The 13,596-nt window shown below is 36.4% G+C and overlaps 1 protein-coding gene across 3 annotated transcripts in view; it reads right to left on the minus strand.

Annotated features, from left to right (window-relative positions):
* Window positions 1–13,596, minus strand: part of ERCC6L2 (ERCC excision repair 6 like 2) — a 148,493-nt gene that overhangs the window by 103,431 nt on the left and 31,466 nt on the right. For all 3 annotated transcript variants that reach the window (XM_029920474.1, XM_029920473.1, XM_029920475.1), the window contains one exon: window positions 11,843–12,267. In XM_029920474.1, coding sequence (XP_029776334.1) covers window positions 11,843–12,267 — 425 coding nt within the window. The remainder of the gene's footprint in view (window positions 1–11,842; window positions 12,268–13,596) is intronic.

A 13,596-nucleotide genomic window follows, 5' to 3' on the forward strand; every position in this document is an offset into this window, starting at 1 on the left:
TGAACTCCCTTATGGCCCAGCAATAGCACTGCTAGGGATTTACCCAAGAAATACAGAAATGCTGATGCATAGGAGCACATGTACCCCAATGTTCATAGCAGCAATGTCAACAATTGACAAAACATGGAAAAAGCCTAAATGGCCATCACCTGATGAGTGGATCAGAGATGTGGTGTATATACACAATGGAGTACTACATGGCAATGAGAAAGAATGAAATATGGCCATTTGTAGGAAAGTGGATGGACCTTCAGGGTGTCATGCTAAGCGAAATAAGTCAGGCAGAGAAGGACAGATACCATATGTTTGCACTCATAGGTCTAACAGGAAAACAGGAGAAACCTAATGGAGGACCAGGGGGAGGGGAAGAAGGAAAGAGAGTTGGGGAGAGAGAGGGATGTAAAACTTGAGAGACTATTGAATGCTGAAAATGAACTGAGGGTTGAAGGGAAAGGGGGAGGGGGGTAAAGAGGTGGTGGTGATGGAGGAGGGCACTTGTGGGGAAGAGCAGAGGGTGTTGTATGGAAACAAATTTGACAATAAACTATTTTAGAAAAATAACACCAGCATCTTCACAGAATTAGAACAATACTAAAATTTGTGTGGAACCAAAAAAGACCCCGAATAGCCAAAGTGATCCTGAAAAGGAAAACCAATGCTGGAGGCATCACAATCCCAAACTTCAAGACATATTACGAAGCTGTAATCAAGACAGTACAGTACTGACACAAAAACAACACTCAGATCAATGGACCAGGACAGAGAACCAGAAATGGACCCAATACCATATGGCCAACTGATCTTTGACAAAGCAGGGACGAATATCCAACAGAATAAAGATAGTCTCTTCAGCAAATGGTGCTAGGAAAACTGGACAGTGACATGCAGAAAAATGAACCTTGACCACTTTCTTACACCATCCACAAAAATGAACTCAAAACGATGAAAGACATAAACATAAGACAGGAAGCCATTAAATTCCTGTTGGAGAAAGTAGGCAAAAACCTCTTTGATCTCAGCCACAGTAACTTCTTACTCAACACGTCTCCAGAGGCAAGGGAAACAGAAGCAAAAATGAACAAGTGGGACCTCATCAAAATAAAAAGCTCTGCACAGGAAACAATCAGCAAAACTAAAAGGCAACCAAAGGAATGAGAGAAGATATTTGCAAATGACATATCAGATAAAGGATTAGTATCCAAAAATCTATAACAAACTTATCAAACTCAACATCCAAAAAACTAATCCAGTGAAGAAACAGGCAAGAGACATGAATAGAGACTTCTCCAAAGATGACATTCAGATGGCAAACAGACACATGAAAAACTGCTCAACATCATTCATCATCAGAAAAATGCAAATTCAAACCACAATGAGATACCACCTCACACTGTCAGAATGGCTAAAATCAACAACTCAGGCAATAACAGATGTTAGTGAGGATGCAGAGAAAAAGGATCTCTTTTGCACTGCTGATGAGAATGCAAACTGGTACAGCCACTCTGGAAAACAGTATGGAGGTTCCTCAAAAAATTAAACATAGAACTACCCTATGACCCAGCAATTGCACTACTAAGTATTTATCCAAGGGTTACAGCTGTTTCAAAGGGGCGCATGCACTCCAACGTTTATAGCAGCCCTATCAACAATACCCAAAGTATGGAAAGAACCCAAATGTTCACTGACAGATAAATGGATAAAGAAGATGTGGTATGTATGTATGTATGTATGTATGTATATATATATACACACACACACACACACACACACACACAATGGAGTATTACTCGGCCATCAAAAAGAATGAAATCTTGGAACTCTGTGGATGGAACTAGAAGGTATTATATTAAGTGAAATTAGTCAGAGAAAGACAAGTATCATATGACTTCACTCACATGAGTTATTTAAGATACAAAACAGATGAACATGGGGAAAAGAAGCAAAAATAGTATAAAAACAGGGAGAGGGACAAAATATACGAGGCTCTTAAATATACAGAACAACCAGAGGGTTGCTGAAGGGGTTGTGGGAGGGGGCATGGGCTAAATGGGTAAGAAGCTTTAAGGAATCTACTCCTGAAATCATTGCTGCAGTATATGCTAACTAACTTGGATATAAATTAAAAACTAAACTAATTAAAAAATAAAATATATATATATTGCTAAAAAATTAAAACAGATAGACTATAAAATATTCACATAAAAAACGCAGAGGTATCAGTCAGATCCTACAAACACTGAAAAAGTAAAAAAGGAGTATCATGGAAAACTTTGTCAATTTGACAACCTAGACGAAATGGATAAATTCCTTAAAAAATAAATTTACCAAACTGACACAGCGAGAAGTAGAAAATCTTCACAGCTTCATATCTATTAACGTACTTGAATTCATTATCAAAAACCTTCTCTTGAAGGAGGGAAGTCCAAATGATGTCACTAGCAAATTCCACCAAATACTTAAGTATGAACTTTACTCAATTATTTTAGAAAAAAGAGAAGACACAATTCCCAAATTATTTTATGAGATCTATATAACTTGAATACCAAAACCAGACAAACATATTGAGAAAATTATAAACCAATATCCATAGGAAAGGCAAAAATTCTTAAAATATTAGCCAATTAAATTGAGCAAATATAAAAACAATACCTCATGATCAAATTGGGCTTATCTCAAAAATACAAAACTGGTTTAACATTTAAAAAAACCAACCAATATAAATAATATTGATTCATATAATATGTTAACAGAGAAAAAGAGGAAAATAATGATTATCTCAATGAATGCAGAAAAGGTATTTGATAAAATTTAGAACATATTAACTATTAAAAAATCTCAGAAATTAAGACAAGAAGAAAACATCATGCAACTATAAAAGATGGTATGAAAATATTACAGCTAATGTTAATGTTAAAATATTGAATGTTTGCTTGGACAGGAATGAGATAAGGATGTCATTGATTCTATTCAAATTGTCTTTGAATCCTACCTAGGCAGTGAAATAACACAAGAAATAGAAATAAAAGACGTAAAAATTAAAGAAGTAAAATTGTCTCTATTTGTGAGACTATTTACACAGAATATCCTAAGGCATGACACCTGGGTGGCTCAGTCAGTTAAGCCTCCAACTTTGGCTTGGAGCCCCACATCAGTTTCTGTGCTGACAGCCCAGAGCCTGGCATCTGCTTCAGATTCTGTGTCTCCCTTTCTCTGTACCTCTCCTCTGCACACGCATGCACTCTCTCCAAAATAAACATTAAAAACATATTTTTAAAAGAAAATCCTAAGGCATCTACCAAACAACCACTAGAACTATTTAAGGGATGAATTTAGCAAGGTAGCAGGCTTTGAGCTCAATATATAAAAATAAACTTGACTTTTATATAATGCCAGCAGAAAATCAGGATATTAAATTTGGGGCACCTGGGTGGCTCAGCAGGTTAAGCATCTGACTTCAGCTCAGGTCATGATCTCACGGTTTGTGAGTTTGAGCCCCGCATCGGGATCCGTGCTGACAGCTCCGAGCCTGGAGCTTGCTTCGGATTCTGTGTCTCCCTCTCTCTGTTTGCCCCTTCCCCAGTCACACTCAGACACACACACTCTCTCTCTCTAAAAAAGAAAAAATTAAAAGAAAAGAAAAGTAGGATATTAAAATTTAAAATTCCACAAAAAATAGCATCAAAAATATATAATTACCTATGACAAAATGTGTATAAGGCCGAGAAATAAAACTGTAAAGCCCTGATGAGAGAAATTAAATACATTCTATGTTAATTCTCCTCAAACTGTTCTATAAATTTAATACAATTGAACTCCACAATTCTAATAAAATCCTAAAAGATCTGTTCATGGACCTTGACAAACTGATTAAAACTTTACATCAAAACACAAAGGGGGAAAGATAGACAACGTATAGCAAGAAAATAATGAACACAAAATTGAGTATAAGGATAGTATAAGCTGAAAATGTTATAGAACAAAAAGACCAGAAACAAATTCATACATATATGGGCAAGTAACTCAGTTTAAAAATGGGCAAAGGACTTAGTACCTTAGTCACTTTGGGTCACTGTAACAAATTACCATAGACTGCATGGTTTAAACAACACTCTTACTTCTCACGGTTCTGCAGCCGAGGAAGTTCAAGATCAACTTGCTGGCAGATCTGGTGTCTGGTGAGAGCCCACTTCTTGGTTTGCAGACAGCATACAGTCTTCTTATTGTATCCTCAGATGACAGAGAGCATAGAGGGCAAGCAAACTTTCTCCTATCTCTTCTTACAACACCACTAATCATCTCTAACTACTCTCCAAAGGCCTCACTTCCAATACTATTACATTGGGAATGAGTCTCAACACATGAATTTTGGAGGGACACAAACATTCAGTCTATATATCAACTTGAATACGCATTTCTCCAAAGAAGATATACAAATAACCAAAAAGCACATGGAAAGTAGTTCAACACCCTTGGTTATTATGAAGATACAAATAAAAACCACAATGAGATACTACTTCACATCCATTTGAATGGCTAAAATGAAGAAAACAAAATAATAAGTATTGACAAGGATAAGCTGAAATAGGAAACCTCATACATTGCCAGTTGGAATGTAAAATGGTACAGACACTGTGGAAAATGGTATAGCAGTTCCTCAAAGAAATAAACATAGAAATACCATATGATCCAGTAATTCCACTACTAGGTATATATGTAAAAGAAATGAAAGCCTAGGTCCACACAAAATCTTGTACATGATAGTAACCTTTTTCATAATAGCCAAAAGATAGAAACAATCCAAATGTCTACCAGAAAATGAAAGATGAGCAAATTGTGGCATTTACATACAATAGAATATTTCTCAGCCATAAAAGAAATGAAGTACTGATGCATCCTAAATAAGCCTCCAAAACATTACACTAAGTGAAAAAAGCCAAGCAAATGGTCACAATTGAATGATTCCTTTTACATGAAATATTCAAGAAAGACAAATCCATTCGGACAAAAGGCTAATTAGTTGTTGCCAGGGAAATAAAGATGATTACTTCTGGGGTGTTTGGTGCTGATGAAAAATTTTGAAACAGAGAGAGATGGAGTTGCATAACACTGTGAATGCAGTGAAAGACCTGAACACTTTAAAATGGTTGTTTATGTTATGTGAATTTCATCTCAATTAAAAAATATATAAATTTTTACGTTTTTATGAAATACATTATTTGTGCATTCAAGGTATAATCAGCATCATTACCTACTTACTACATGCTGGATACTGTGCTAAGTGTTGGAAAAATTTAGATGACAGGCTTATTTCTATCTGCCAGCAGTTTGAAATCAGTTGATTTGGGGGTGGGGCACCATAGGAAAGGAGATGAGTTGAGGAAGCATGGCTAAGAAAAAAATTGATGAGCAAAAGTAGGTATTAAATTCAGTAAGAGATTGATGCGAGCAAAATGGCTGATGCAGAACTCAGGACGTTTCACAAATAATGGAGCTTAATTAAGCATTGGACAATAATGAAAAATTGGGTATTGACTGGAAAGGAACATGAGGAAACTCTGGAAGGGAAATGTTCTATATCTTATTAGAGTGCTGGTTATAAGTATACACATATATGAGCTAGACATGTATAACTGTATACTTTATATCCATGCATTTTGCTGTTTATAATTAAAGACATAATGACATAATTAAAGAGAAAATGACACACACACGTACATACATACAGATACACATACACATACAGGCACACATACAGATACACACATTTGTTTGACTTACAGGCAAACTGGTCCTCAAAGGCTACTGAAAAGTGAGAAACCATACCTATTGGATACCATATGACCATTTAAATGAGGCAATATAAAACTTAATCCATTGCTTTGCTCTTACTTCATCTACAGACTGTTTCACTATAAGAAAACTATACTCCAAGGCACCTGGGTGGCTCAGTCAGTTAAGTGTCCAACTTACGCTCAGGTCATGATCTCACAGCTCATGAGTTTAGGCCCTGGGTCAGGCTCTGTGCTGACAGCTCGGAGGCTGGAGCCTGCTACAGATACTGTGTCTCCCTCTCTCCCTCTGCCCCTCCCCCATTCACACTCTGTTTCTCTCTCTCAAAAATGAATGTTAAAAAAAAATTTTTAACAAGAAAACAGTATTCCCAATTATAATTCATATTTCAATATATCTATCCAAGATGATAGAAATTTTAATTTTAAGGTGTCAAATTCTATGAATTTGAGAATTCTGTAAAATATTGGGAAATTTTAATAAAAATCTAGGATTTTGCATCCATTCCCAATTTTATTTCTTAGTCCAATTAAAAACCAAAAATGAAAACAGGAGATGAATGAATTACTGATGTTGAACACATTATGGGCACAATATACACAAGGAAACTTCTAGGGTGATAGATATGTTCATTATCTTGACTGTGGTATTGTAGTGATCATTTCTTGGGTGCATATATCTGTACAATATACCAAACCATATACTATAAATTTATATACTTTACTGTATATCAACTATATCCTTTAAAAAGGACATAAACAATGTGCAAACTTACATATACACACACCACCAACAAATCTGCTAAAACTAGTAAGACTGACAAAACCAAATTTTGTGAGGATATGAAGCAACCATAATTTCATAGATTGTTGGCAGGAATGCATAATGGTACAAACACTTTGGAAAGGCTTGGGAATTTCTTACAAAAGTAAACATATATCAGGTTTTGACCAAGTAATTCCATAATAATTATTTACTCAATGAATACACAAAAGATTGTTCAAGAAAGTTCTTAACAGTTTTATTCATAACAACTAAAAACTAAAAATAGCTCAAGTGTCCATCAGCTGGCAAGGAGAATGGATAAACAAAATGCAGCATCTACACAACAGAATACCACTCAGCAATAAAGATGAACAAACTATTTATGCACTCAATAACACAGATGGGTCTCAAAATACTATGTTCAGTAAAAGAAGCCTTACATAAGAGTACACGTATATGATCCTATTTATATGAAAAAGCAAAACTAATCTATGACAAAAGAGCAGAGAGGTGATTGCCTCTTAGGAGTGGTGAGAACACCAGGAAGAAAGAGAATGACCTTTTCTGAAGTGATAATAATGTTCTGTATATTGAAAGGGTTTACTTGGCTTATGTAGAAATACATATTGGTCAAAACTCATGGAGGGGCAGGTACACTAAAATTTGTGCATTTTATTATAAATTTTACTTCAAAATGGAAAAAAAGAGTTGTAAATAAATACTTATTAGCTAATGACGTGTATGCTCAAGTGTTTGGAGATAGGATATATTAATGTCTGCTACTTGAAAATACAACGAAACATGGCTTAAATGGATGGATAGATAAGTGATAGATACACTGACACATTAGCAGAATCTAGGTGGTAGGTGTTCATTGTATAATTCTTCCAACTCTCCTTTTTTTGTTTTCGTTTTTAAAAAATATTTTTTTTTGAAAGAGAGAGAGAGACAGAGAGTGAGTAGGGGATGGGCAGAGAGAGAAGGAGAAACAGAATCTAAAACAGGCTCCAGGTTCTGAGCTCTCCGCACAGAGCCTGACATGGGGCTCAAACCCATGAACCGTGAGATCATGAACTGAGCCGAAGTTGGATGCTTAATTGACTGAGCCACCCAGATGCCCCCCCCAACTCTTCTGTAAGTTTGAAAAATCAGTTTGTAAGATAGTAGTGATTCTATTTTTTGCACATTTATGTATCTGTGTTTTCACGGATATGCATATATGAAGTAGATGCATGTGTATGTGTATATGTGTTGTATATTCAATTGCTCCCTCTCAAATCAGATCCTTCCAATTAACTTAAAAAATACTCAAGTTCCTCCTATTCCCAAATAATACAAAACAAACCAAAAAAACTTCCTCAAAATCCCATCCTCCTTCAGCTATTACTAAATCACTGTTGTTCCTTGCAAAGCCACATTTCTTAAAAAGTTGTGCACATTTCCCATATCTATGCCTTCACCCTACCCCATCACCCTAATTTCAGCAAAATAGCTCTTGCTCAAGATACCAATAATTTCCAATGTCACTAAATGAAATGGGCATTTAAAAATCCTCATTCTTTGAAAAATGTAAAATAACAAACTGACTTTTTAAAAATTTGAAATGAAAGAAGCAAACTTTTTTGGTTTATAAACTAAGCTCTTTTGAGAGAGAGAGAGAAGGAGGGAGGGAGAGGGAGAAGGAGAGAGCACACGTGCATGTGCGTGAACAGCGGAGGGGCAAACTCCTTGCTCATCACAGAGCCCAAGGCAGGATCTCGCTACCATGAGATCATGACCTGAGCTGAAATCAAGAGTCAGATGCTTAACTAACTGAGCCACCCAGGTGTAAACCCACCCTGTAAACCAAGCTTTTTTAAAAAGAAAAGCTCAATTTCATATTATAGCCAAGTTAGAATGTGAGAAGCTTAAAGGATGCTATCAGAAAAAAGGGGGGAAAAATGAATATCATACTAAAGTCCAAATGGCAAATGCCAATAGGAAATTTTCATAGACCATTTTCAATCTAATTCTACTATATTTTGAAATTCTACTACTGTTCACATTTCTTCAATTTGCTTACCCATTGTATCTATGAAGCTCCATTGTGAATGAATCTCCCAAACCACCTACTTATGCAGAATTGTTTTTTGAATTTTTTTCAACATTTATTTACTTTTGAGAGAGACAGAGCGAGAGCAGAGAAGAAGCAGAGAGACAGCAAGACACAGAATGTGAAGCTGGCTCCAGGCTCTGAGCTTTCAGCACAGAGCCCATTGCAGGGCTTGAACCCACAAACCATGAGATCATGACCTGAGCCAAAGTTGGATGCTCAACCGACTGAGCCACCTGTTGCCCCTATTTATGCAGAAATTATTACCTGAGCTACAAGAATAATAAACAGATGTAGGTCTCCAAGGATCAGAAAAGTCCAGCTAAGTATCAGAACCAGTATAGAAACTATGTCCTAATCTTCAGAAGATAAGCCCTCAAGCCTTTCACAGCACATTCATAACATAATTCAATGATTTCAGTGTGTCAGGTAACAAAAAACTGTATAGCAAAATCACTTTAAATATACATCATAAAATAAGGGGAATTTCTTCATAACATGAACTTCAGAGATGAAAGCTAAATTTGAGCCTAAAACATACAAAAGAATTTGAATTGTATTTAGTAGTTTTAGCAGGAGGAGATTCCCAACAAGTTCCCAAAATAGTCACTTTTTGTACCACCCTCATGTTTCTGATTTTGCAGATAAACAGGCACTGGGTAGTCAAAAAAGTCCTGGAAAGAACATTCTACCATAGGCAGAAATAATAAAAATACATATAAAGACAGTCACAGAAGGGCTTTATTATTTATTTTCCTCTGGTATTCATCTATATACCCTGGTCACAAATGATAGTTCCCTAAAGGCCCCTTTCTTTATTCTTGCCACTTATTCTCCTGAGAAAGTAAATCTGTTTTTGTTCCACAAGCAATTATTTAGCACCTTCAATGTGCAAGCCTACAACCGTGTGCATTGCCTGGGCTTAAAGCCATTAGTATGGCTAATGGTAACACACTATGATTATTGAAGGACAATTTTACTCTAGCTTTTTACATTAGAGCTTCATACATAATTGTATTAGATTATTTTTAAATGTTAAAATTTGTTGTTCATTTATCTTTGAGTTCCGCTAATACTGGAAGTGTCATGAGGATAAAGTAGTTTAAATTCAATTATAAGGAAGGAAACATGGAAGGATTTAATCACAAACAAGACAAACACTTCTGAAAATCCAGAGTGACTGTATGATATAAAGTCTAGCCTCAGAAATCTAATCTTTTTGCATCACAAACCTTTGTGAAAAGCAGCTTCTGACAGGGCTCCCAATAAGCCCCACCTATTGGTATCCACAGCCTTGTTTAATCTCCCCCCTTGAGTAAGAGCTGAACCTAGCAAATTGCTTCTAAAGAAGCAAATATGGCAGGGTGCCTGGGCAGCTCAGTAGGTTAAGTGTCTGGCTCTTGATTTCAGCTCAGATCATGATCTCGTGGTTCTTGAGATGGAGCCCACAGTTGGTGCTGCTTGGGATTCTCTCAACTGTCCCTCCCAGACTCACATGTGCACGCTCTCTTGCGCTCTCTCTCAAAAAAAATGAACATAAAAAATAAAGAAGCAAATATGGCAAAAGCGAAGGGCTATCTCTTCTGTGATTAGGTTACAAAGGACCACACTTCTGTCTTACTAGCGCTGTCTCTTGCCCTCTCATTTGCTCTCCCGGATGAAGCATGCTACCACATTATAAGAAACTCTATTAAGTAAGAGGCCCATGTACTCATGAACCAAGGGAAGCCTTCACCAACAAATAGCTCACAATGTCCTGAACCCTGCCAACAACCATGTGGCCAGGAAGGAAATCCTTCCTAATCCAACCTTGAGGTGACTATTACCTTTTTCTAATATATATACATATTACACACACATATATATATTTTTTTATATTTTAATGTTTATATTTCAGAGAGACAAAGCGCAAGCAGGGAGGGGCGCAGAGACACAGAATCTGAAGCAGGCTCTGAGCTGTTAGCACAGAGCCTGATGCGGGACTCAAATTCACAACGGTGAGATCATGACATGAGCCGAAGTCAGAGGCTTTACTGACTGAGCCACCCAGACACCCTGACTGCTGCTTTTTGAGAAGCAGGGCCAGAGGACCCAGCTAACCTATACCTGGATTCCTGACCCACAGAAACTAATGATCAATGCATACTGTTGTACGCTGCTGCATTTTGGAGTAATTTGTTACACAGCAATAGATAACTAGCATACACTCTCTCTGAAGAAAAGTACATAAGTAGGGCTGCCTGGGTGGCTTAGTTAGTTGAGCGTCTGACTCTTAGTTTCGGCTCAGGTCATATCATGGCTTGTGAGTTTGAGCCCTGCGTGGGGCTCTGCACTGGCAGCACAGAGACTGCTTGGGATCCTCTCTCTGCCCTTTTCCTGCTCACACTCTCTCTCTCAAATATAAATGAACTTTAAAAAAGATAAAAGAGGAGTGCCTGGGTGGCTCAGTGGGTTGGGCATCCAACTTCTGCTCAGGTCATGACCTCACAGCTCCTGAGTTTAGGCTCCTGGTCAGACTCTGTGCTGACAGCTCAGAGCCTGGAGCCTGCTTCAGATTCTGGGTCTCCCTCTCTGCCCCTCCCCCGCTCCTGCTCTGTCTCTCAAAATAAACAAACATTAAAAAATAACAATAAGAATATTTTTAATTAAAAAAAGAAAAGTATATAAGTATATAAGTTCTGGCACACATTACGGAGAAATAGGAAGCCTCTCTGAAGTCCACCAACAGAACTCCTAGTGGTGCAGGTATCCCAGATCAAGAAACTTCTGAGATGATAAACTCTAAACAATATATATAAAAGTCCTACAGAAAATCAACTGAACCACGCTAGTAGCTTAACAAATGTCAGAATATTTTTCTTCCATAGAGTATTGCTAACAAAGTTCAATTATTTTAAATGTAACTGATATCTTAATACTACTATTACCAAAGTTAAAATCAAGTAAGTTATACCAAATCATTATTTTGAACAATGTATTTCATAGATACTAAATAAGTACCAAGGATAAAATAATGACTAAACACCATCTTAACTTTGAGAACTTTCCTGTCCAGTGAGTGAGAAACATACACACATACAAAATAGCTACTAAAATATTTGGGAATACAAATAAAGAATTGTATATGAGATCTACTCACAGACATAATAAAATGACTTTAATGAATTTTAATTATAATGTAATAAAAAAAATTACCTGTACTGTCTTCCCAAGTCCCATGTCATCACCAAGAATACATCCCTTTCCTTGGATGAAATGTGCATAGAGAAACTGGGCTCCTTCCCTTTGATAGTCTCTCAAATACCTGTTAATAGTGTAAGGAATAGAGTCTCCATCTTCAGATAACGGAAAAGCAACAGCAGATGATGGAAATTTTCGGTCTGGGAAGTAAGGTTTTTCCAAATCTTCATCATCAAATATAAAATTCCTGTAGCAATCTTTAACAGATTTTACTTCTTGAATTCTTTTAAGAGGTACTTTCCTTTCTTGAAAATCTGAATACAAGATGATTGCAAATGATTTTCCATTTTCATCCACTATGATAGATTTTATGCTTGCTTCACAAAGTGTCTCGTTATCTGGAGAAGGGGCAAGACATCTTTCTCCTGGATGCCATATGTCTGTAATAAGAGAGAAGAAAATAAAATTTCCAAATCTAACTTATAAAGTAACTCCCCATTTATACACTGCTATGAGAAAAAAATGTACTTCACACAAATACCCTTTCCAAATTACTGAAACAAGGTAAGTCATAACACGTAGAGCTATCTTCCTAAAATATGATATCAGATACTCTCCGGTAATAAACAGAATAAAGGGTATATAATTTCCAGTGGTTCTCACCCTGGCTGTGTGTCATAATCTCCCCAAAAATGCTTGGGGAGATTACCTCTGTTCACTGCGGTTTAGTGGTTATGGGTCAGGGGCATCTGGTTTTATTACTTGGGTGGATACTGTTAAATTCAAAAGGTGATTCTGATTCACAGCCATGGTTGAGAACCGCTGACTGAGATATTCATGGTCATCATGAGCATTATATATATGTTATTCATGATATGGTGGACTAATAGTAAATGGGACTTGATATTGAGTAAGCTAAAATCCTCTAGACGGCAATACTTTTGTGATTAGACAGCAATACTTTTGTGATTCTTCCGTCTGCTTTCTTAGTTATTCCATCGCCTTTCTCTGGAGACAGCTGTTTCTTCTTATTGTCAGTATTGGTGCTTCTAAACCATTGCTTGAATTTGTATAAAACTAACAAAGGGAATCTCCAATTCAACAACAAAGCCAGCTTTGTCACGGCTTTTTTCCCTTCTAGGTTTTGAAGGGTTGTAGTTCTTAAACAAGATGAATTCTAAGATCTCTTTCTGCTAAGATTCTATATTGTTTGAAAATTCTGGCCCCTTTCTATATGTGTATTTATTCCATCCTTAACCGTACAGCTTTCTACTTTATTTTTTATTCAGAAAATATAGCACTATGAATTGGGAGGGGAGTATCTTTAGAGCATACAGCTATTATAATTAAAAGATACCAATAGAGGAAATAAAGTAAAAATAATTTTTTAAATGGAATTTCTTATAGCAAGAACCCCAGCGGAATTGTATGGCTACAAGTATAAAAATACTAGGAATTTTTTTTTAAGTAGTGCAGAGCCTAATGTAGGGCTTAAAAATGACACTGCAATTAAGACCTGAGCTGAGATCAAGAGTTGGACACTTAACTGACTAAGCCACCTAGGCACCCCTCTCAAATATTTCTTATTGAAATCAGATGATTACTGGTAGTTTCTTAGGGTCTTCCCAATGATTTCTTGTTAGGTTTTTATGACGTTCATGATTATAATATGACTATACTATACATATATCTATACTGTCTTAAGCATGATATTCCTCATCAATTGTTCCTCAGAAGTAAAATCATTCCTATCAACTTTGGTAAGGCTG

Source organism: Suricata suricatta, chromosome 13, assembly GCF_006229205.1.
Source record: "Suricata suricatta isolate VVHF042 chromosome 13, meerkat_22Aug2017_6uvM2_HiC, whole genome shotgun sequence".
In the NCBI taxonomy this organism is placed as follows: domain Eukaryota; kingdom Metazoa; phylum Chordata; class Mammalia; order Carnivora; family Herpestidae; genus Suricata; species Suricata suricatta.